At 35.7% G+C, this 25017-nt stretch overlaps 2 protein-coding genes across 4 annotated transcripts; both read right to left on the bottom strand.

Annotated features, from left to right (window-relative positions):
* Positions 1 to 261: 261 nt before the first annotated feature.
* Positions 262 to 12972, bottom strand: LOC131957043 (solute carrier family 52, riboflavin transporter, member 3-like). Of its 2 annotated transcripts, none has more exons than XM_059321748.1 (5): positions 12701 to 12972; positions 7419 to 7540; positions 5442 to 5740; positions 3405 to 4634; positions 262 to 2046 (listed from the first exon to the last, which is right to left on the bottom strand). In XM_059321748.1, exons 3-5 carry the CDS (start codon positions 5616 to 5618, stop codon positions 1849 to 1851), a joined length of 1605 nt encoding a protein of 534 aa, XP_059177731.1. In that variant the 5' UTR covers positions 5619 to 5740; positions 7419 to 7540; positions 12701 to 12972; the 3' UTR covers positions 262 to 1848. The 2 variants fall into 2 exon arrangements, with proteins under 2 accessions (XP_059177731.1, XP_059177732.1); XM_059321749.1 differs by having other exon boundaries at positions 5442 to 5674.
* A 3909-nt stretch (positions 12973 to 16881) lies between these two features.
* On the bottom strand, positions 16882 to 24433 carry LOC131957027 (dynein regulatory complex subunit 4). Of its 2 annotated transcripts, XM_059321726.1 has the most exons (11): positions 24275 to 24432; positions 22519 to 22546; positions 22213 to 22316; positions 21283 to 21480; positions 20734 to 20940; positions 20235 to 20495; positions 19842 to 20009; positions 19253 to 19339; positions 18823 to 19032; positions 18357 to 18422; positions 16882 to 18007 (listed from the first exon to the last, which is right to left on the bottom strand). In XM_059321726.1, the coding sequence occupies exons 1-11, from the start codon at positions 24275 to 24277 to the stop codon at positions 17858 to 17860; spliced, it is 1482 nt and encodes a 493-aa protein (XP_059177709.1). In that variant the 5' UTR covers positions 24278 to 24432; the 3' UTR covers positions 16882 to 17857. The 2 variants fall into 2 exon arrangements, with proteins under 2 accessions (XP_059177709.1, XP_059177710.1); XM_059321727.1 differs by lacking the exon at positions 22213 to 22316 and having other exon boundaries at positions 22439 to 22546; positions 24275 to 24433.
* Between the last annotated feature and the right edge of the window lie 584 nt (positions 24434 to 25017).

Genomic DNA, 25017 nt, shown 5'->3' with positions numbered 1-25017 from the left:
ATTTGGTCTCAATTTGTTTTTATGGCCACCCTGATTTGCTACGGTTTGCTCATTTAAAAAAAATTAAACTGGCATGTTATCATTGATAAACACAAAAATCTTAACAAATTTGTAACAAATTTTGTACATAGGCATATTTTCTTGAATTCTTCAATGGCAAATTAATGATAAATGTATTAACTCGCAAATTTATTTCTTTATCAAAAATTAAACTGTGCACATAGTTTAATTGAAGGTGTTTTTTTAGAAAAACTACATAATACAAACATACACATTTTTAACAAATTATATTTTTCATATAAAATGTTACATTTTAAAACATTCATTAATATTTTAAAATGCACGCATCTTTCTTTCACATATAATATTTAAATGAAACTTGTATAATTAATGTTGATTGAATGAATTTTCTTTCCATACAAAATGTAATATATGTCATTTATGTGTAAAGATCTATCTAAGATGAATATTATTGTGATTAATGCTCTTGTCAAATTTAATTATGTCAAAACTACCTGGATTAATGAATGACGTTTTGTGTAGCGACATATTCAATAAAACAATGAGATCATGCATGGAGTTTACATTACAAAACATTCTTTTCACGGGGAAAACTGTATCAAGATTCTTCATTTAGTTAACAAGAATTGCTAAAAAAACATTAAGACAATTAAAATGGTCACTGAAAAGTAAAGGAACCTTTTGGATTTGACTGTCAATGTGACAGATGAAGTAGAGTTCATCTATTTCCGTGACCTAGGTATAAGTAATATTTTTGTATATCTCTGTATGCCATGTACTCACGAGAGCGGGAGGGGGAAGGTTGGTGAAAATTATCACGGTTCGAACCCGGGAATCGAACTCTTGACTTATGGATTAACAGCCGTTCGCTCTACTAATCGACCAAACCGCCCCATTGCCACAGTAGAAATTGCAACTAACTGGCCAGTTAAGTTATAACAAAGTGGCCAGTTAAGTTGTAACAAAGTGGCCAGTTATAAGGTGCTGTGACAAACTGGCCAGTTAAGCTTTAACAAATAAGCCAGTTAAGTTGTAACAAAGTGGCCAGTTAAGCTGTAACAAAGTGGCCAGTTAAGCTGTAACAAAGTGGCCAGTTAAGCTGTAACAAAGTGGCCAGTAATAAAGTGTTGTGACAAAAAGGGCCAATTAACAGAGCTATAATTAATAGGCCTGTTTACATGAGCTGCAACAAAGTGTTCAGTTACAAGGGCCTCTGACAAAGTGGCCAGTTAAAAAGAACATCAACAAATAGTCTAGTGACAGGATATCTAAATGTCTTGCAGCAAGGCTCCCGACAGATCTATAAAAAAAAATGTTTGCCTTTATCGAATCAGTACTGGTTTTCGTGCTACTATAATCTCTTCAGGTTAGATTTTAATGTATTCATTTATCAATCGTAATACTATTAATCAATATTTGATTTGTACACATCAATTCTATTAAAACTAGAACAGAGTAATCACACTTTGGCCTTGGTCATATCTAGCCACACAATGTAATCTATTAATGGCGTCAGTCAAGTCTGACCCAAATGATTAGCTACATTAAAAACACAATGTAATCGAAATATGACCTTGGCAAAGTCTAGTAACACCAGGTGGCCTCAATAAAGACACAATGTAATATGGAGATGACCTTGGCCAAGTCTTGCCACACTTGATGGCCACAATAAAAACACAGTGTAAACTGAAGATGGCCTTGGCCAAATCTATTAACACGAGATGGCCACAATAAAAACAGTCATCTGAAGATGGCCACGGCAGGTCTAGCTACACTAAATGGCCACAATAAAAACACAATCTAATCTGAAGATGGCCTTGGCCAGGTCTAGCGACACGGGTTGGCCACCGTTAACACCTTGTACACGTTGATCAGGACGAAGGTGACTATTGCACCCACGAGAGAGCCGGCCTGGGTTGCCGCCCCCACCCACATCAGAGCTCTTTTACCCTCGGATCGAAACTCGGTTGCTATGGAAACTTTGCAGTACGTCATTGTAAACACTCCCAGCGTCCACACCGTCACCTGAAGAGATTAAAATATATAGTTAGGTATTGGGGGGGGGGGGGTCGTCTTCTTCTCTTCTTCTTCTTCGTTCTAAATTTTTAGTGTTGGAAGGGATCCCCGTCCAACACATTTAAGTATACGTGTCAACTGGTTATGCGCCATTGACTTGAGGCCATTGACTCTGATTTCAGCCAGCTTTTCTTTTTGGATTTGCTTCCATAGCCTTTGTCCAACCAAGAACAAACTACAAGGCAGCAGTTGTTTGATTTTGGAGTTGTCTCTCCTAGAAGAGTAGCTGCTCCGAGCTAACGAGCCTCATCTGCCCCGGGGTTTGAAGTCGAGACTTTTCGGTTTAGCTACCGTGAGCTTTACCGACTCGACCGCGCCGACCCAGGGGGGGGGGTGTCAATAATCGACATCATGTAACAATGTGTGTGACGAGGGGAGGGGTCGTTCAGATCTTTTGGGATATTGACAACAATAGGGCAGTAAGCGAATACTGTTAGATTAGGACTAGGGATCTAGAACATTGGGATTGGGATAAAGATATGTACAATCATTTAAGTAGTAAAGAAAATGTGTCAAACTATACAAACTGTAGTTGATTGGATACGGCGAGGTAAAAGTGTATCATTACATACATGTGTAAGTAAAGAAAATATCAGTCTCTTGTTTACGATTATGCCAGTGTCAGATGGTGTGACAATGATGGTGTTGTCTTTTTTAAAGGGTGTTACTGGTAATAACCTACAAACTTATATAACAGGATAATATACCTAAACCAAACCCTAGCCTCAGCCCCAACACAGCCTAATTCTAATTCGGGCCCTAAAATTAAACTTGACATTACAATTCTACTATCACAACAATGTTTGGATAACTCGGTTGTCGGACGTTGGTATTATTTATGCTTCCAATCAGTGGCGGAGTCATACAGGTTATGGGTGGGTGTTTTCACAAAAAAAATTACCATTTATTTCTGTTTGTAAAATTATGGTTTTACGATATTGCACAATTTTGAAATAGAAAGTCATACAAGAGACCCATAACGAAAAGAACTAACGTAAGACAGATGCCATTTAGGGAGTCTATAGAAGAGACTAAACCAGAGGCGTAGCGACCCTCCCGGCGCCCGGGGACAAACTTTAGATTTGCACCCCCCCCCCTCGAACTTTTCATTTGCACCCCCCTCTCAAACTTTCGATTTGCACCCCCCCCCTCAAACTTTCGATTTGCACACCCCCCCTCAAACTTTCAATTTGGCGCCCCCCTAAGGTCGGCGCCCGGGGACATATGTCCCCCCCCCCGCCCCCCCCTCGCTACGCCTCTGGACTAACCCCCCCCCCCCCCCCACACACACACACACACACACTTACCGTGATTATGGAGCCAGAGATGTAACCAACTAGAGGGGGGTCGGGACTCCTCGCCGCGGTGTAGATGATGTAGACGGCGAACAGGGTTGCCACACTGGTCATCCAACTGGTTTTGGCCAGGGATCTCATCGTGAGAAAAATACAGACCAAACAGGCCAGCGGGTTGCTGATACAGGACAGGGTGATACTCAAATGGTAGACGTCTAGGCCGTAGGGCAGACAGGAGTAGGTTTGTATGGAAAACATGACGCCATTCGACAAGGCGTTTAACCAAAAGGTGAACAACATGAACATGATGTACTTAGATCTCGGCATTTTGCTTTCAGGTTTATTTATAACCACGGGGATTTCTGATAGTTTGGGGTGCACAACTTTTACTTTCGAAACAGGTTTTGTATTCCCGTTGATTTTATCTGAAAATGAATACGTTTGCGTGTGCCGATCTGAAATTTTGTTTTTATGAATGCAAGAGTTCTTGTCGCTGCCCAGGTTTTGATTGTTGGTAGAAGTAATCATAACACAGTTTTCCGTTTCGTTGAACTCAAGCTGAACCTCGGAATCTTCCGTTTCCGGTTTCTCTTTCTCGTCTTCCGGTGCCAGCTGCGCGTACTCTTGCTGACAGTAGGACCAGAAATTTAGCAGCGTGAACGCTATGACGCTTAGCGTGAGCAGCGCCATCAGGAACAGAAAAAACGTCCGAACGGAAAATTTCGGTTCTTGATAAACCGGATATCTCATAAAAGCAATAGGTGAGGATGAATTATTTAAATCTTCTTTAAAAAACAAAAATGTTGTATTTCTCTCGATATCATCCTTTGTATAGTGATGTGAATTATTATTGACATCTATTGTTTTATTAATGTTAATTGGAAAATTCTGGCACTCCATAGTTCCGGCCCCTTGAGCAAGCGCCACGAGACTTGGAATCAGTCCGCTGAAGCCTTCCCCCAAGAAATACGCCGTCATGTACTGGGGCTTAAAGACCGACATAAACGGCAGGAAGGCGACGGAGGACGTGCAGTCGACCAGAGCCAGGAAGAACTGAAGCACCAGTAGCGCCGTGCTGTGGCTCTCGCCTGCTATGTCAGACGTCACGTCCCACAGGTAGGCCAGCAGGAGGCACGAGACGGCGCCGAGGACGATGATGACGTAGATAACCGGAAGTTCCAGCCTGCGACCGGGCCAGCGAGTGTTGGCGATGGTGTAAGCCAGCGGGGCTATGTTCGCTATCTGAAACAGGGGTTTTTTAAATGTTTTTTTTTTATCAGAATAAAGTTGACGTGTTTCTACGGTCAGTGTTTCTTCCAGACTTCATTCTCCGGGGGGTCACTGTTAAATGTATATATTTTCTACATAAATGCCATTTCGTTCGGGTGTATGCGGTAGACTCTTCTCGCCCCCCCCCCCCCCCCCCTCGAAGAGATGCCTGGAAGAAACACTGTCTACGGTACGTATTTAAATTAAAGAGGCTAAAAGTTTAGCTTGAATACATGTTGGAAAAAATACTGTGTTGACTTTTTTTATGTTACAATTTTCCAAAAAAAAACTTTTTTTTTTATTTCTGTGTTTAGTATAGCCATTATAATAAAGATAACTGTGTTAGGCCAGATAGCATATAATTTTTTTCAAACAATCTAATCTAAAGATAATTTTATCCATTTGTAGAATGTATTGTTTACACTTTGTGTTTTAATATGCCCATCATTGATAACTGTCCTGGATAAAGACAGATACTTAACCTGAATAATGGCGGGTACTTCAGTTGGATAAAGCCTAATATTTTACCTGGACAATGACGGATAACTTACCTGGATAATGATGCATCTTTTACCTGGATAATGGTGGATGATTTAACAGGATATGACGGGTAATTTACCTGGATAATAACGGATATTTTACCTGGATACTGGCGGATATTTTACCTGGATACTGACGGGCAATTTACCTAAATAGTGACGGATGATTTACCTGGATAATAAAGGATATTTTACCTGGATAACGATGGATGATTTACCTGGATAATGACGGGTACTTTACCTGGATAACGACACCCATGTAGGAGGGCAGGTCCCAGCCTTCAGGTAAATTCTGGACGAGGATGGGCAGCTCCATCCACAGGCCGTTCATGTCCACCCACGAGGAGACGGCGAACAAGATGACCAGCACGTAGACCAGGATGTTGATCCTCCCACAGCGGCAAAAGTCCTGGCTCATTCTTCAGCCGGGGGTGCTGCTAGACGTCTAGTACTGGTGGAATGAGATCCGGGGTTCTAGGGTTGTCATAGGATAGGTGAAGTAGAGTGGGTCATGGGATATTTTGAGCTGTCACCAACACACTGAATAGTAAAATTTAGATATATTTTAAAACTAAAGCCAAACATTTTTTCACAATGTAAAAATGTTTTACATTTTTTTTTAAATTGTGGTCATTAACGAACAGAAGAAATTTGATTTAAGTTAAGTAGACGGGGACTGCGAGAAAGAGGAAAAATATAATTTAGTAGAATAACTGTAGAAGTGAAGACCAAAATCGGCTTTAAAGGAATCCTGTAATTAAAATATTTATCGTTACAAAAATAGCACTTTTTGTTTCTAATCACTATCGAAACCGATTTTTGTTATAACAATTTAAATGGATTGAGTTTTCAGGGACGTCCTACAGTCAAAAAGCTAGAATCGAGATCCAAACTCAAAACCTTCGGGCTAGCTGCAAAACTCTCTACCATTCGACCACTCCGTTCCACCATGTATCGAATCACTGGTCTTAAAACTTATACGATTAAATTACAGTAAGGGTTAACGTATCGCAATACGAGTTTCAGTTGTGTAGACCTGGTTATAATATTCAGGAGAGGTTAGCATTTGCGAAAAATTATCTGGCCAAAACAATTTATGTGTATAATCTTGTAAACATGATATCAACAACTTTTAAAAAGGTACGAAGGCCCACATTTGGAATACTTGATTGGTACTAGACAAGGACACTCATGATAACCTTATGATGCGGCCACAGCCAATGGCAATACATTAAACAATTACGGCTTACTGTTGGTACTATAATAAACACAACACAAACGTCACAAAACATCACAAATACAAAAGTTTCGAGTTCAAACCCTCTGGCAGATAAGGCTCGATGCCTTCCAACACTAAAAATTAAGAACGAAGAAGAGGAAGAAAGATCACAAATACACACTACAAACCTGCGGTCTAGTAATTATCCCAAGCGGAAAAATCTATCATGATAATATTGTTTAAATGAGAAAATCACATTTATATAGCAGAAATAATTATGTTTTAGACATAACAGCGATCAAAAATAATCTCGCCCAGGCTTAGGAAGTCACTCTGTCATTTTAAAAACAGTAGGAAAAAATTAAACGTTCGCTGTACAAATGTCAGAACGAGGTTTTTATGTAATATGCCTGTCAGTGTATTAAAATACCATCTGCTGTTTAAAAACCCTCACGTGCTATTGAAATCAGGTTTTTTTTTAAATAAATAAATAGCGTCCAGGTTATTAATTTAATGAGCTCTTCGTGTCAAAGTTAAACAACTGACACGTAGTAGGAAACGTTTACAGGGGAGGGTGGGGGTCTGTAAATCATGTCACTCATTTTTGTCACTTAAAATACAAAAGTGTGACATCACTGAATGTGACGTCACCTTTTCTTACCCACCCAATCCCCCACTTCCTCATCACACCACCACGTAAATCTTACCCGCCCCTCCCCCCCCCCCCTTTATCTCTCTCTCACTCACTTTCTTCTTACGTGTTTGACGCGATTTCAGGACGATAGGCCTGCATAACTTTTTCTATCACAAAATTATCTTTAAATGCTAGTTTATTAATGCGAGTGCTTTAATCACACATCTATCCATAAATTGTTAAAATTTACTAGTATGGGTTATCGCGATTAATAAAAATGAAACTGCAACAGAGGTAAATTATAACGCATCGCTAGCAAACTTTCATTATATAGAGAAAAGCGAAATAAAAATTCCATCTCTCACCTGACGATCAACGCGAAGTAGATGCAGTAGAGTTTGCTCGTGACACTCCCAGGACTGTTTCAGCCTTCAAGTGTGCCTCACCATCTCGTGGGTACTCATCAGAGCAGGGCGGGGTCAACGTCCTGGGGATATGAATGGCCAGTTTGCGCATGCGCGTTCTTTGTTGGGTGGTTTTTAAAACTATAAAACTAGTTAATGTAAAAGGTATATGTCCATAAGTTGATATAGGTTAATGCGACAGCACTAAAATAAATGTTGTAGATTGTGTTTGAAATGAACCCAAAAATAGGTTTTGTTTGAAGTGAAACCAGGAATATATTTTGTTTGAAGTGAACCCAGGAAAATATTTTGTTTGAAGTGAACCCAGGAATATATTTTGTTTGAAGTGAACCCAGGAATATATTTTGTTTGAAGTGAACCCAGGAATATATTTTGTTTGAAGTGAACCCAGCGAGGGAGTAGCGAGGGCAGGGCGGGGGGTGACACCATTTTTAGGGGGCGGGGGTGACACCATTTAGGGGGCGGGGGTGACACCATTTAGGGGGCGGGGGTGACACCATTTAGGGGGCGTGGGTGACACCATTTAGGAGGGGGGGGGTGTCACCATGGCAAAAAACTCCAAAATATACAGAAGAAAATTGCTTTTTACCAGTTCCATTAATGATTAGCTAAAGTTAAATAGTCTTTTAAGTACAAATCGACAATTATTACAAGAGGGTGGGGTGACACCATGACGTAAAAAACGTGCTAACTATAGAGAAAACAATGTTACATCCAACTGTATTATTAACAGACTATAAATTAAATCGTTACGCCAAGAAGTGCCGCAACGGGTGACGCCCGACCTAGCGACGCCACCGGAACTCAGAAATATATTTTGTGTGAAGTGAAACCAGAACTACAACCAATGTAAACACATATTTTCCCATTTGACAGCAAAACCATATTCACAAATCTTGTTATTAAATTTACAACTAATGATAACTTTTTATTTTTTTAAAAATGTATATTGCAAAATAACAAAGAGTTGGGAAAGATTCAACTAAACTCTAAACCCACCACTGCCTACGCCAAACCAGGTTTCAAAAGTCAGTTACCCCCCCCCCCCCACCGCTAACCCCCTCCCTTTTTTATGCTTGACTTCATTCATGGACCAGCTAATGGACCACCTAATTTCGTATAAAAATTAATTTTTTACGTTGCCATTAACCGCTGTTAAATCAAAAGAAGCCATAAAATTAATTTAATTATCTAGCGATAAGCCTTACGCGAATAATTTACTTTGTCAGATATTGGTTACGCATCGTCAGAAATGACAATTCAAGATTATCGATAATCCTATCATTCGCGATACAACACAATTCGCTAACGGCATCCTGGAACCTTCTAAAGCCGGCTGGCGCCACCTGCCGGTATACTTGACCGGGCTGTTAAAGTCGTTGCTTGATGAGCGTATATTGTTCGAGTTACACGCCGCAGTCGAATGTGACAACTGCCAAAGTTGAACTTAATATGTTGTCATCTGCCATGTCCAATACAGCGTAGTTGTCACGTCAGCGGCGTAGGCACGAGGTGTTAGGGAGGGTCGGTACCCCCAATATATATATATATATATATATATATATATATATATATATATATATATATATATATATATATATATATATATATATATATATATATATATATAATATATATATATATATATATATATATATATATATATATATATATATATATATATATATATATATATATATATATATATATATATATATATATATATATATTGGGGCTGTACATAGTGCTGACCACATCATCCCTTGATATGTAGAGGGCAAGTAACATGAACTCTACTTCATGTCAAGTCAGAGGCGTAGCGACCCTTCCCGGCGCCCGGGGACAAACTTTCCATTTGCACCCCCCCCCCCCCCCTCGAACTTTTCATTTGCACCCCCACCCGCCCTCAAACTTTCGATTTGCACCCCCCCCCCCTCGAACTTTTTATTTGCACCCCCCCCCTCAAACTTTCAATTTGGCGCCCCCCCCCTAAGGTCGGCGCCCGGGGACATATGAATTTGGTGTCACACACACACACACCCCTCCCACGTAATAACTTTAAAGTGTTCACATTTAATTCTAACGATGTTTATATATATATATATATATATATATATATATATATATATATATATATATATATATATATATATATATATATATATAGTCCGTTGTTAATACAGCTGGATGTAGCATCGTGTTTTCTATAGTTTGCTTGCTTACGTCATGGTGTCACCCCCCCCCCTCCCAACACGCTCCTTTGTCTAGAACGTCATTGTGTGCTGAAATACTTTTTAACTCTAGTTAACCATTCATTGAACTGGCAAAAAAACATATTTATTCTATATAATTTTATCTAGCAATTTATTTTGTCTTGGTGTCACCCCCCTAAATGGTGTCACACGGTGCGGTCCGCACCCCCCCCGCCCCTCCTCTGTAAATATATGTTACAAAGTAAGTTACATAAGTTTACAATTGGGAACCAAACAGTCCTTTTTACTTTCTCGTATACAAAGTATAGAGGAAGTATTGTTTCAGGTCGAGTCCATTAAAACGACATTTTACGACACCAGTGTAAAATATGTCTATAATCGTAACTCGCGAATATTTAATTTACAGTAAAAAATTAATTAATCTAGTCACAGTGACCAAGCAGCCTTTAGTTCCTTAGTTTTATCACTTTCTTTCAACCCTGAAAAGTTTTCTAAATGTAACAAAAAAAAAAAAACGGCGCAAAGTTCAGACCGCACTAAAACAAGTCGGCCAAAGCCCCCCTTAAGCCCCGCGTACAATTTTATGTGAGGTGACAGAGAAACGTGTTGCAAGGGCGGGTCAAGGCAAAACCTAGGTGTGAGTTCAATAAGTCAAGTGTGTAGTTAATTTTTTGGCTGGGATATCAGACAACTGGACGAAAGACATCTGGGCAACATCCAACTGGGCAACAGACAAACTGGGCACAGAGGCGTAGCGACGGACGGGGGGGGGTACATATGTCCCCGGGCGACGACCCTTAGGGCGCCAAAATGGGTTGAAAAGAAAAGTAAAAGCTCATTTTAGCTGCAGTTTTGAATTATAAATATAAAAAATATATGGGGGTCGCCAAATTGAAAGTTTGTCCCCGGGCGCAGGGAGGGGTCGCTACGCCTCTGACTAGGCAACATCCAACTTTGGCGACAATCCATTGGGCGACCAAAAACTTACGCTGTGTTTGATTTGTGTACGATCCGCGGTATTTATTTAAGCAGAAGGTTCTTTTTAAAGGATGGATATAATTGATATAGGGAGCTATTATGTTCTGGCACTAGTACTATTGTGGGCCGGCGTAGTTGGTAGAGCGTTTGCCTGCTCACCCGAACGTCTCGAGTTCGGATCTCGGTTCTGACTTGTGCCTGTAGGATGTCCCTGAGTCCACACAGCTCTGATGGGCACCTGACTTATGTTGGGGCTATGCATAGTGCTGACCACATCATCTCTGCATATGTAGAAGGAATGAAACATAGGAACTCTCTACTTCATCTGCCCAACTAATCACTCAAAAGGAATCATTAATTTACTTTACACTGCATTCCAGTTTGACAATCGAATTAATAAATATATTATTTTGTTCCCGGAATAAATCAAACAAATGTGTTTGATAGATAAGCAATGTTTATTCACGGAATCAAAACGAGTTCACGTTTAGATCGGCTTCCATATACCAAAACGAGTAATTAGTCTCTTCACTGTCCCGATCCTTGGTCTAATTAAGACAGCGCTAATTATCACGTCCAGGGCTAATCGGTGAAGAATGTCATCGCATATTATCATGTACAGCATGTTTTACATCTATTTAAGTGTTGCCAGTAACAAACAGACTAGTTTAATCACAGCAATAAAGCAGATGTAGTGCATGTACTGTATATCTGCGAGTCTGCTACAATATATCCTGTGTGTACCTTGTGCTTGTTGTTTTAAATGAATTTCAACGCTACTTATCGCCGCCTCATGAACCGTTGCATGTTAGAACGGGTTTTAATAATTGTTGCCGTTCGATGTGTGAATACGGTTGGGGGGGGGGGGGGGGATTTGTTTCGTTGAGTCTCCATATAACAGTATACAATTACAATGTTGTTATACGAAATTCTTTAACTAGTGGCTTACAATACATGCGGGTATTGGGGTCTGGGATGGATTCAATAAAAATTTAAATACAATATTTTTTTTATCTTGAATTCTAGCTGCCTTTGATACCATTCTTTTAACTATTTTTAGGAGGGATCTTTGTCATTCTAAGAGCAAAGACTTTTTAAAATAATTACTTTCCTGAAACTAGTGCTTTCTTTCTCTTTCATCCCCTCTTTCTCAAATTTCTCTCTCAATACGTGCAGGTGCATATGCACATAGGTGCAGATATAGGTGCAGATATAGGTGTAGATATAGGTGCAGATATAGGTGCAGATATAGGTGCAGATATAGGTGCAGGTATAGGTGCAGATATAGGCGCAGATATAGGTGCAGATGCAGATGCAGATGCAGATGCAGGTGTAGGTATAGGTGTAGGTGTAGGTGTAGGTGTAGGTGTAGGTGTAGGTGTAGGTGTAGGTGTAGGTGTAGGTGTAGGTGTAGGTGTAGGTGTAGGTGTAGGTGTAGGTGTAGGTGTAGGTGTAGGTGTAGGTGTAGGTGTAGGTGTAGGTGTAGGTGTAGGTGTAGGTGTAGGTGTAGGTGTAGGTGTAGGTGTAGGTGTAGGTGTAGGTGTAGGTGTAGGTGTAGGTGTAGGTGTATGCGTGGGCGTAGGCGTAGGCGTAGGCGTAGGCGTAGGCGTAGGTCCATCAGAAAAAACTAATGAGTTTAACACGCGGCGTAAGAGCTAACATCCATCCATACTCAATCAACGCGCAGGTTGTTATCGATTAGCTATTAGCTAGTGGATCGCCTATAAAGCTTTATAAAACAGTGTAGAAGGTAGATCTAGGTCTGTATAGTAGTGATAGGGTTATTACTAGTTTGAGGCTGGGGTTAGTGTCAAGTTAAGTAATATTCGTACCGGCGATACTAGCAATAGGTACGGTCGATTATAATAGCCAAACACAAAATACAGGGACTTAACCTATATATATATATATATATATATATATATATATATATATATATATATATATATATATATATATATATATATATATATATATAATTGTCAGAACCGATAACCTTATTCTATAAACACACATGAAACATGCACATACCTTACGTATCCACGCCTGTAAAAAAAAATAGGATCTATCTTTCTGCAATGTCATAGTAAACACACAACCATCCAGGCTACACACCGGGCGTGTAATCGAATCAATGGAGCCTAGAGCTGAATGAATGAATGCCCTCGACTTCGCGTCTGTGGAGAAAAATAAACGGGGCAAAAAAACACTGGCGTCTCAGAAATGAGAGCTAGTAAACATCTTAATCTAACGGAGTTTTGTTTCATGTGTTTGTTTATTTAGTCATGTTTTTTACTCCCAGATTTTGACACGCCGGCTAATGTCAAATATTTCATCATCACGTTGTCATTAGCAGTGGTGGCGTTAGTTGACAAGTTTTCAATTACCGTACTTAGTCTAATAGCCCAGCTATCTTAAACGCCCTTGTTAAGTGTCTTTTTAGTAGTAGACCTATTTTAAAGGAAACAATTTACTTAATTTTTTAAGTCAGGATATATCAAACGTTTTGTTTTAATTTATCTTCTTTAAAATATTTTATTTTGACATGAACGGTAGGTTGAACGTTCGTACGTTTTATGAGGATTTTTTTTTTAAATTTTAGCCTTGGTGGGGGGAAAAATTCTTCTCTTGGTGGGAAAGGGTTATAAATAGCATGCATATATATATATATATATATATATATATATATATATATATATATATATATATATATATATATATATATATATATATATATATATATATTAGCACTTATTCCTTTTTTTTTATTTTAATATCTTTAAGTGTTTTAAAGACAAATATCAGGTAAAAAAGCCTTAACAAAATCGGATATGTTATTGTTAAGGAAGGACCCTTCACCTCCCCCCCCCCCCCACACACACACACAGTGTGGCGTAGCCAGGATCGTTTCAGGGGGGGGGTCCAATTTTTACCCGGGGACAAACTTTCGATTTGCACCCCCCCCCCCCCCCCTCAAACTTTCGATTTGCACGCCCCCCTCATACTTTTCATATATATACCGAGGGGTCTATGGGGGGGGGTTATGACCCCTCCCTAACCCCCCCCCCCCTTGCCTACGCCACTGCTATGACACACATAGGCCTACACTTCTCAGAGTGTTTTTCTTTTTTTTTTACTGCTGTGTAGGCTAAAAAACTATGGCAATCCTTTGTTTTCTTTTTAATTTTTTTACCATCCAGCGTTCGTCCGCAGGTCAGAATCACCTGCAATGTTTGACCCAGCCTACAATTTCACTCTTTTTAGTGGGCAAACATTTTTTTTTGGTGTGTATACAATCTTAGCCAAAGATTTGGTTGATAACCTTTAAATTAATTTTAATTGAAACAATTTAAATCTATTTTTAAACTTCCATTGGCCCGTAGCCTTGTTCCCTTTTTGCAAAATAGTGTTTGCGCTTCAAAATTGTTTTGGTTTTTGTTTTAAAAACAAAAAACACTTTTGTGTTTGTCTTCGTGACCGGGCGCTGCAAAACTACCGGAACTAGTCACGTGATGTTGTTTTGTTATTTAACTTTTTGAAATCTCATAGACCGAGAGGGGGCGGATGCGGTAGATGTGTACTAGGGGCACTGAACGCCCCTTCCCCCCCCCCCCCCCCCCCGAAGAGATGCCTGAAAGACTCTTGTTTGCAGTATAGGGGGGGGGTGCTTCATTGATTGTAACAAGCGGCCATTACAAAGACCATAACTGAATAAAGTGTATGTTTAACATCAATACCATATTATCGTTATATACACCTACTGTAATTTACAATATTAAAAGAAAACAAAAAACAATTTGATTGAAAAAATTTTATATGTGACAAGGTTAAGGAGGTAAAGAAAATGAGACGTGGCATGTTAGTATTTTTAATGAATTTTGAGTTATTTCGTATATTTAAACACACATAAATATATAAGCTTTTTTAAGCTCAGAGGCGTCACAAGGGAAGTACGGACCGCAACGGGTGACACCATTTAGAAGGGGTTACCAAGACAAAAATAAATTGCAAAATACACAGAAGAAAAATGCTTTTTTTTTCAGTTCAATTAATGATAATTAGAGTTAAATAGTTTTTTTAACTAGCCTATAAAATGACGATCCCGACATGGGGGTGGGGTGACACTATGACGTAAGCTTTTGTTAACTATAATATAGATAAAACAATGCTACATTTAGCTGTTTTAATAACGACTATAGAGAAACGTTACTATTAAAAACGAAAAAATACACATGCTAATACACATACATACATGTGAAGGCCTACATTGCATTTTTTTATGTAGTCATATATATATATATATATATATATATATATATATATATATATATATATATATATATATATATATATATATATATATATATATATATATAAAATTCTTTTCTTGTGTGGGGGGGGGGGATGACACCATGAGGTGAGGTACCCAGTGACACTCAACCTAGTGACGCTACTTATAGTAGACTATACATAATCTAATTTACACAGTGAGTCTCAAATCGTGACAAGCCGACCAATAAAACTAAACTTTGAAACTAGATATCAATGAGTCTAAATGCAGTGACAGTCATTTGCTGTCAACTTATTCATAATTTAACTAAATATTATTTAGCTGATGGAGGTAATGTTGTGAATCATCCTTCACATTCATAATTGTGTATTTCATTATCAAGATAGTTCTTGCTTACCTCCCCTCATCAGTAAGTTTTCTTGAAAAACAAATGGATTAAGTTTGCACTTTTAAGGCAACCCCAGTAAAAAATAATGCATTTTTTTTTAGTCAATGAATTAACCTAATTTAATTTGTTTATAATTAAGGTGAAAATCAGTCAATTACCTTTGACTGTGTACTAAAATAAAAACAAGGCTATGACTAGAGCTTTATATATCAAAATTCAAAATAGCATTTTAATTCCACCATTCAGGGTTTATAAGGTGATCGGCCAGGACATGATGGGAGACTTACTAAATCTGAAACAGCTCAAGCATACCTGCCATGTTTACTGACAAGATAGGGGACTCAAGTATTATTTATCCAATGGGTTTTATGTATGTCAAGGCTTACAATTGATGAAATCTCCTTTTTCTCCTTTCAGTAATTTCTTTTAACAAGGTAGTATTTTTGTTTTATAATTGGGACTACTGTTTGGATGATAAACATGTTTATGAGCAATAACACATAAAAAAATGAAGGTTTATTAAACATTATTTTTCATCTAATTTTTTTTTAAAACTGGTCTAGTATTTTATTTGGAATATTAAATACAATTTATTTGTTCAAGAAATTTTTTTTTATTATATTTATGGTTGATTTTTTTTATACCCTTAACATTGTATTTTCTATCACTCTTCAAAAAGTTATTTGTGTCTTTTAAATTCAAATAACTAGTAACCTAATTGCAGATGATGGGTGTATTTCTAAACAAACTGTAATTATAATTCTCTTCACAGCTGTGTTTTATTAAGGTGCAGGTGTTGAAACAATTATAAACAACAGTGTAGGGTCTATATCTTATCATCAGACGGGCTATGGTCAAGTTGTTTGCAGATAGGAGGCTATGGCCAGGTGTTTTGGGTTTATTAATTGAATACTGTTATCATGTAGTGTATATTTTGTAAACTGTAGCTAACTACTGCATGCAAAAAATTTACTATTATACATAAAAAACATAAATAATTTATGATTACTGTTTTATTGGGCCTCAACAAAATTTAGTTTGCTACTTTGATTTCATTATTTTGTGGAAAACCCTAGGAACATTCATTTGTTTTTGTTTTTTTTTTTTTTTTTTTTTTTTTTTTTTTAAATCATTTATTTACAACAACATTTATAGGTTCTTATAATTACAAATAATATGAACAATATCTATTAAAATGCCTATATTTTTTTAAGATGTTTTTCATTTTTACAAATGTCAATTTTACTTTAAATTAGCTGGATAATATTAAACCTATTTTATTATACTTTGAGAACTTGAAGGTATTGAAAGCAATCTTTCATAATCTAATTATCATATTTTTTTAATTCATCCTTTAAACTAAATATAGGCTTAGTGTTTTTAGAAATGCCATTATTTTATAAATATGCTATTAAACTTAATAAAGGAACCAGTAAGAAAGAAACTTTAGTGTGTTTACAAAGTTTTGTATTTTTATGATTTTGATGTTGGTGTTACAAACTCTCATTGTTTTTTTTGTTTTTTTTGTTAAAAGAGTTTTGGGTCGAAGAAACAAACAAATGGTTGGTTTAAAAAAGATTAGATCACATTGCTGTGAAAATATTTACATTTTATTTTTGTTACTTCCCTTGACTGAACATCACAAAATTTTGTCATGTTTCTTGTTAACTCCCAGAAGAAAATTAACAAATTAAAAACACTCAATTTTAATTAGAAAAAGTAAATAATTCTAAAAAAATTAGGGTAAATATTTCTTACAAGTCAAATGTCATTGTAAGTCGAACGTCCTACAAAAATAGTCTTTTCAAAGTTCATTTCAGTCTTTTATTTGGAAAAAATGTATGATATCCTCGATGTAAGCTGTGAGTCTTGAAGCAAGTATACTTTTCAACACACATAGACAAAATGTTTTTAAAAAACTTTTCTCTTCATTTTAAAAACCTGCCAGAAAAATTGCTAGAAGGATAAGTAAGTCACATCTAGTTTGGGTAAGTTGTAAATAAATCAAACAAGTGACCACATACATCAATTGTTTTTTTTTATATTCATTTGGACACTTAGTATAATTCTATTCTTGACATCCACACTTTAGTACAAAATTCTTTCAGTGACAAAAATTCAGAAACTCTACCGTTATAAATCCCACACTGACAACTACAACAAGATGTTGCAAGTGCACTCTTTTGTGCACAAGTTTAAATTTTGTAGATTTTCAGAGATTCATTTTGCCTGTAATTTTAATATTTCATGAACATGCCTATCTTTGAGAATCACATCCTGATTTTTATTTAGCGATAGCAAACCTAAACCTGTGCTAAATAAACATTCTTATAAAAAATATTTTGTTTCCATTGTTCATGAAAAATAAGCACAACCATTTAAGTGTCATTTGCCTATTGAAGTTCAGTTTGGGGCAAACCTATCAATTGACTAATAGTTGATCAAACGACAAGACAAATAGGATTAAGATTCTCTAAATAAGGCATTTCACTACAAAATTCCCGTAGGTTTAGGTTGGGGCAGAGACCAAACCAGCCGGGCCATGACCAAGAGTTTGACCTCCCACAGTGCTCTCAAGTGGCTTGAATCCAAGTTCCTCGGTTGGTATTCCAAAGTGATCCAGTTTGGATTCATATGTTCTTAACAAGTCATTATGAGCCTGAAAAAAATATTAACAATTTCAAAAAAAATTATAATTTAAGTACTGCATACTATGTCGGTCTTAAAAAAATATTATGAGTTTTAAAATAAATACAGTTTATAAATAACCACAATTTTAAAAGTTATAGTAGGCCTATAGGTATTCTTTTTTATACCAAGGCAAGATCAAGACCATGCAATAGGATCATAATGAGAATAATGCCTATCCCTCCACAAGTGCAGTAGTGGCTGAAATTTATACTTTACCTAAGTAGCTATTCTATATGTTTAAATATTATTTAAATGTTATTTAAATATTATTGTAAGACTATAGAGCCTGTAAAATATGGTGATTGAAAACTTTTTACCTTACAAACTCTAGCAAGCTCATATTGCAAGTCTTTGATTGCACTGTTCTTAGAATCAAGCACATCCTGAAAGTAAGATTTTATTTTAAATAAAACCAACTGAAAATGACAATGGATTAAAGAGATGTTTATAGTGATAACAGGTGAGAACAATAAATCATTGCTGCTAATAAAGGTTTGATCCTGGTTATTATAGAGAGAATGGAACAGTGTGGCCTAGGAGTAGAGCGCTAGACTAACACAAAAGTCTCAAGTTCGAATCTGGGTTTAAGTTAGTAGAACGTCTCTGAGTCCACCAGTTCTGATGGGTACCTAACTTACCTTAGGGAAAGTAAAGGCAACTGCGCATAGTGCTGACCACACTATCCCTTCATATGCCGAGGTCACAGGAGCAAGTGAACTCTACTTCACTTGCCCCATGGACTGTCTAGAACTTAACTATTACAGCGAGAAAGATACAACTGACCTCAAGTTTTCTTGTCACCACGGTAAGAGCTGTAGGATCTAAATTGGATGCAGACAAGACCTCGTTCAGCTGGGCTTCTTTCTTTTCAAGAGTGTCAGCAAGCGCAGAAAGTTTCCTCTCCAACAATAAATTCTTGAAGTTTGACTTCTGCTGGACCTCATGAATGGCTTTGATGAACTTTCTATACAGTTCATCTCTTTCGTCTTGAATCTTTAAATTTAAAAACAAGAATTTTTTTTTTACAGTGTAAAAGAAATAAAAGATCTCTGTAGATGTCAGAATTAATTTAAGGAAATAAAATAAATTAAAAAGTAGAAAATGGTAGCGAGAAAATGGCATTTTAAATAATTACTTCACAAAACAAGTTTTTGCTAAGTGGAAACACTAAAAAATGTTGGCAAAAGAAAAAGATGAGCCAATTTCCATTTACCTTTTGGAAACGTTGCTCCAAGACTTCATGTTCCCATTTGAGTGCTTTAAATTCTTCTGTCATTTGTTTTACATGGCCTTTAGCATTCTAAATATCAAATATAAATACGGTCATTAGAATAATAAAAAGAAAAGAACTATCAATAAGTAATACTTAAAACAATTTTCATCTTTAAATGATAACTAACTGGTAATTTAAGCAGTACCACATATGTATCAACTTATGAAAAGTATATGTGGAATCCTTTTCAACTCCTGTCTTTGTTGACCTTCTGCTTATTACAGAAGTTTATACTTTGCCATTTTGTGCAAGAAACAAACCAGCACCAAGTATACATTCTGATGAACTTAAAACTAAACATAGTTAAGTGGAAGCTATACTTTATAACAAGATATAAAAGGGGATATTTATCTAGCCCTTCAAAATATTTCTAGTCTAGAATGTATGTCTGGAACTTATGTCTGCAACAAAATTAAAAGATGTTAAAACTTGAATGCCTTCTTTTTTGTGATTGGGTATGAAAGATGTTAAACTTCAAGAATGTCTTCTTTTCTGTGACTAGGTATGAAAGATGAAACAGTTGACAAACCTTAAGAATTTCTTTATCTTTCTCATAGTTGGACAGCTGCCTCCTCAGATCCTCCACCTCCTCTCGGGCTTTCTGTAGTGGTTCAGCCAAACGTTTGTTCTCAGTTATAACCTCAGCCATCTGTTTCTCCATCCTTTCTTCTTTCTTTTTCATATCTTCGACTTGTTCCTAAACAGAGAAATGTATAGTGTCAAAATTCACATTTGTTATTAATTTTTTTATAACTTGACTTTGGTTAGGTACTGTCAATAACCATATACGAAACCACAATTTAAAATTCAGAACTTAAAAATAAGGAACGAAGAAATCTGTTCAACAATAGTTTCTGATACTACTAAATGAATTCTAATAGTTTTAACCTCCTAGTAACAAAAAATAAAATTGAATTCAAACCTTTAATGTATTGATAAGAGCAAGGTTATTTAAAGTGATATCGTTGTAATAGTTTTTGATATCACTAAAAGCCTTCTCATGGTTTTTCATTAATGTGTTAATTTGCCCATTCTTTCTTTCTTCAATTTCATGGATTTCTGTTTTCCTTCTTAAATCTAACTCATCACGCAATGACCTCATTTTCTTTTCATACTTGTTTTCAATTTCTTTAGCTTGGCGCTCAAAAGTGTTGCGCAAATTGGTCATGACCTCATCATTTTTCTGAAAAATATGTGTCATTTGGAATTTAAGTTTTTTTTTTGACAATGGACAATGTGAACAAAATGTTTCTAATTTTAAAATTGTTATTATACTATATAATTATATCAAGTAATTATCAGTGGTTTAAATTATCGCTAAATGTTTTTCTTCAAAAAGAAGTGATGCTCTTTAACTGAAATAATTTTTACACAACAAGATATTTCTAGCCACCCAATAAAAATATATTTAAAAAACTAACCTTTTTCAAATTCTTAATGACATCTTCATGTGCAAGTTCTTGCTCTTTAAGTTCTACTTTAAGAGCTCGTTTGTCCTTTCGAAGCTCTAGTTCAGATGAATGATGATTATCCTGAGTTAGTTTAAGTGAGACAGCCCCTTCTGCTTTGAGCTCTGATATGTTGTTCTGGTGCTCGTAAAGTAAATGTTTTACTTTTTGTTTGTAAACCTTAAATGAATAAAAGTTAGATTTTTTTTAAATGCTTAAAATAAATTCCAAGAAAGCTAATTTAATTAGAAACAGACTTTAAAAAAAAAAAAAAAACGATTAACAGGAATGGTTAAGTAATTAGCAGCTAAAATATTACTTCAATTTTACAGATGATCAACTGGTCTGAGTTAAATCTATTAAGAAAATATATTTAACACAGGAATATAGGTTACTTGGATAACATTTATTTATCCATACATAGCTAGCAAAATATTTTGTTATACAATAACTAACAGCACAAAAAGACTATATTTTACATGAGATTTAGATCTGAATTACCATTTACTTTCACTTTTATACCTTAATTTCAATTTGATGCCTTTCTTCTGCATCCTCCATTTCACGATCTTTGTTGCGTAGTTCTGCTTTCTTTTCTTCCAGCTGTCTTTTAGTGATCTCCCAAAATGTGTTAACTTTGTCTCTTTCAAGCTGGAAGTAGTTTCTCTCCTCCCTCTCGCGCTCAAGCTCTTCTCGTATGCGTTGAACATGCTCCTCAAGCTACAAAACACATGTTTCAATTTCATAATAAACAAACACTATTAAGGAAATTACGCATTATTATATGTAAGTAAAAATAGATAGGTTTGAAAACTAACAGTTATTGTGAAAATATGCTCTAATTAAATGAAGTTATTCTTTTATTGACCACTAGTTCTTAGAATAATGCAACCATCTGTTTTAAAAATCTCATTATGAATTATTGGTCAGTTAGTTAATGAATTATTTGTAATTTTACACATTAACATTGCATAGAGCTTAAGTAGAAATAAGAAAAATGTAATAACTTACATTAAAAAAGTGAATGGTTTTTAATAGTGCATTCACATTTCATTCTTAATTTGGTAATGATTTTAAAAAAAACGAACTTCAAACTAATAACATCAAAGATAATGAAAACTAAAACAACAAATCCCAAATTTATACTTTATGTTAGCATTTTAGCTGATACATGCTACTTTTCATCACATGAGGGGCACAAATTTTGAGTTCTTTGGGAACATAAAAACATACTTTGATAAATATACAGCTGGGTAATATATAATATTTTTAATAGTATTTTTAAAAATTGAAACACCATATTCAATAATAGCGGTCAATGAAATCTTGTGGAAAAAAATATTACACAATTTGAAATCATTAAATTAAACCTTTTATTTTACAGTAAAAAGTCTGTGCATTTACCACTTGGATATACTGCATATAAATCAAGAATTCATATTAATACACTACCTGCTCCTTTGACATTTCCTCAGTGGGAATTCCATCTATTACAGTTGGTGCTCCCTTCTTTCCACCCTTCTTCCCTGATTTCTTTCCCTTCTTGCCCTTTTTCCCTTTTTATAAATAAAAAAATAAGAATGCAAAACAAAACAAATACAACAACCAACTGAAGCTTGAAACCGTTAACAAATAAACTGCAACAGAACTTCAACTCAGCAAATATAACATCATCTACCTGCTCAGGTGTCATATCTTCAGTTGCAATACCATCTACAATAGATATGGAGCCCTTACCCTTCCCTTTCCCCTGCTTACCCTTCTTCCCACTTTTCTTTTTAGGTGGCTGTAAAAAAAAAGAGGAAACACAAAAATTATATTTTATAAACAATATTTGTCATCATTTATAATTTACTTTTAAATCTGTAAATTATAAAAGCCAATAAAATTGCAATCATTCAGTTGAATTTCTAAATGTAATTGTTAATAAGCCATACAATTTCTTTTACCACTGACCACAATACCTCAAACCTAAGCTAATTTTTAATTCTGCCCAAAACTTCCCAATCTTTGGCTGACACCTCACTAAGGATTAGGGCTAGGTTATGTTAGGGGTACAGCCTGGCATATCATTCAAAATGGTCATTATTTATTAATGGAATTTATGTGATGCCAACAGCATCAACATGCTAATATGAAAATGAATAAAGGAATAACTAATAAAGAATACATAACACACTGAAGTAAAAATGATTCATCAAAGGAATAACCTTAAAATTTCAAATGTATTGTTCACATTTCTGTTTGTTTCTAAAAGTTAAATTAATAGTAGGCCTATAATATTGCTTTTATTAAATTCACTTTTAAAAATGTATATCTAAGAATAGACTTAAGTCAAGTATATTTATAGAATAGGATTGATAATCTATTATTAAATATTTATCATTTATAATTAAATAAGAAACTAAGAAAGTGGGTACCATTTTAAGTTCTTTTCAAGATATTTTCTATTTAAATATAATTTCTAGATCTACATCTGTAGGGTATCAAATCAAAATCAAGAATATGGAAATTACAATCTGTCTGATTGTAATCTGATGACTGCAGTATGATACCACTCACCTCTACTCATTTATATTACTAGATCTATAGACTACTAGATTTTACTATCTAGATTTTGATTAGATTCTAACTTCTTAAAATTAAAGTATGTCAGCAAAGAGTTTGATTCATAGAATCTACTGTTGAATAGTTAAGTTAATTTTTTACATTTTAGTTAGATTTAGATCTAGATTAGTGAGTTTTAAATAAGAATGTTTGAATTTATAAAATGTATAAAACTACAAGTTATAGATCTAGTACTAGATCTAGTAGGCCTATAAACTATAAAATATTTTAAAATTTGGTAATCTATCGTTTTGGGTACGTAAAATCGCCCGCGGCTATTTATGTACGAAAACGTTACCTCATTGTCAAGGCTTTAATAGAAGTATATTGTCATACTTTTGTGTCAAATATTATAGATAAATGAATAATAAACCTAAATCAATGGCTAAATATATCGATATAGGCCAGAAATTAACTTTAAACAGCAGTGTCTGAGAGCAAGATTTGCTATATAAATAGCAGCCATTTGTAAAATAGAGTGACTTCCCCCTGAATCTGGCGCTAAAAGCTTATAAAAATAAAACTTAGACAAGATGGCTGCTATAGTAAATGAGCATGGTTGCATCTGTTTGAAACATCGCTAGTCTTCATTTATTACGGAAAAGTTTTAATTCAATTGTTTAAAAACAGGTACATAAATCTAAAATAATCTAAATGAATCAAGGAAACATTTTTGAATTTTTTAAAACATAAATTCTCCTCAAAATGTGAAATAATTATTAAAATTTAAGGAGTCACCTGTTTTTCACATTACAAATTGCGGGCGATTTTACGTACCCAAAACGATAGATTACCAAAAATTTAAATTCTAAGAAATTCAATTCTGAATTCTAGATCAGCTGCAGTTCGACCTGGCGGCTTATTAATACTGCAAATGGACTATTGTTAAATAAATTATTGAACTTACCATTTTGAAGATCTATGGCGACCAAAATGACACTGATTTTAGTACTGATTTGAATCAGTAATTGAAGTTATTGCGCTGTCAGTGCATGTTACATCTTCGTTGTCATGATGCCAGTGTTTTGGTTGTTAAGATGTTCGTCACAGCAACGGTACCCGGATCTGAAACCGAGCTCTTCAATACGTTAAAACACCTTTTATTTGTATACTCCCTGGGCCGCAGCAATCATATTTTTATTTTTAGTAAACTAATATTATTAGAAGTAGGCCTATAACTATAATCGTTTCTAAAAAGACTAGATCTATGTCGGCGCCAAAATGTCCTCTCATTTAAAAAAAATACATTTTACTATTACAGAAGAGGAAATGTATCTGCATATGCAATGTTCCTTCTGACTCTTTTGCGTGGGAGAGCTACTTAGCAGCATAGTTTCTTCCAGGCATCTCTTCCCAAAGAAAGTCTACCGCCCCACCCCCCCCACCCCCGAACGAAATGAAATTTATTTAGAAAATATATACTTTTAACAGTGTCTGCCTCCCCCCCCCCGAAGTCTACCCCCCCCCCCCCCGAAGTCTACCACCCCCCCCCCCCCCCCGAACGAAATGAAATTTATATAGAAAATAAATACTTTTAACAGTGTCCGCACCCCCTCCCCCGAAAATTTCAAGTGCCCCCCCCCCCCCCGGCGAAAAAAGTCTGGAAGAAACTCTGATCTAGAATCTATGTATTTTCTAAAAAGCTTAAGT

Source organism: Physella acuta, unplaced genomic scaffold (genome assembly GCF_028476545.2).
Source record: "Physella acuta isolate Inbredline_101_S28 unplaced genomic scaffold, ASM2847654v3 ptg001197l, whole genome shotgun sequence".
NCBI lineage: Eukaryota > Metazoa > Mollusca > Gastropoda > Physidae > Physella > Physella acuta.
The sequence above is the reverse complement of the archived record's forward strand: the minus strand, read 5'-3'. Positions and strand labels throughout refer to the sequence as shown.

Excerpts from the sequence above, each read along its gene's own strand:
- LOC131957043 (XM_059321748.1), bottom strand. The coding sequence starts at position 5,618 with ATGAGCCAGGACTTTTGCCGCTGTGGGAGGATCAACATCCTGGTCTAC. Across the intron at positions 4,635-5,441 it reads ACATGGGTGTCGTTATCCAG|ATAGCGAACATAGCCCCGCT; the intron begins GTAAAGTACCCG and ends CCCCTGTTTCAG. Across the intron at positions 2,047-3,404 it reads TCTCTGGCTCCATAATCACG|GTGACGGTGTGGACGCTGGG; the intron begins GTAAGTGTGTGT and ends TAATCTCTTCAG.
- LOC131957027 (XM_059321726.1), bottom strand. Across the intron at positions 21,481-22,212 it reads AGGAAATGTCAAAGGAGCAG|CTTGAGGAGCATGTTCAACG; the intron begins GTAGTGTATTAA and ends TGTGTTTTGTAG. Across the intron at positions 19,340-19,841 it reads AAGATAAAGAAATTCTTAAG|AATGCTAAAGGCCATGTAAA; the intron begins GTTTGTCAACTG and ends TTTGATATTTAG.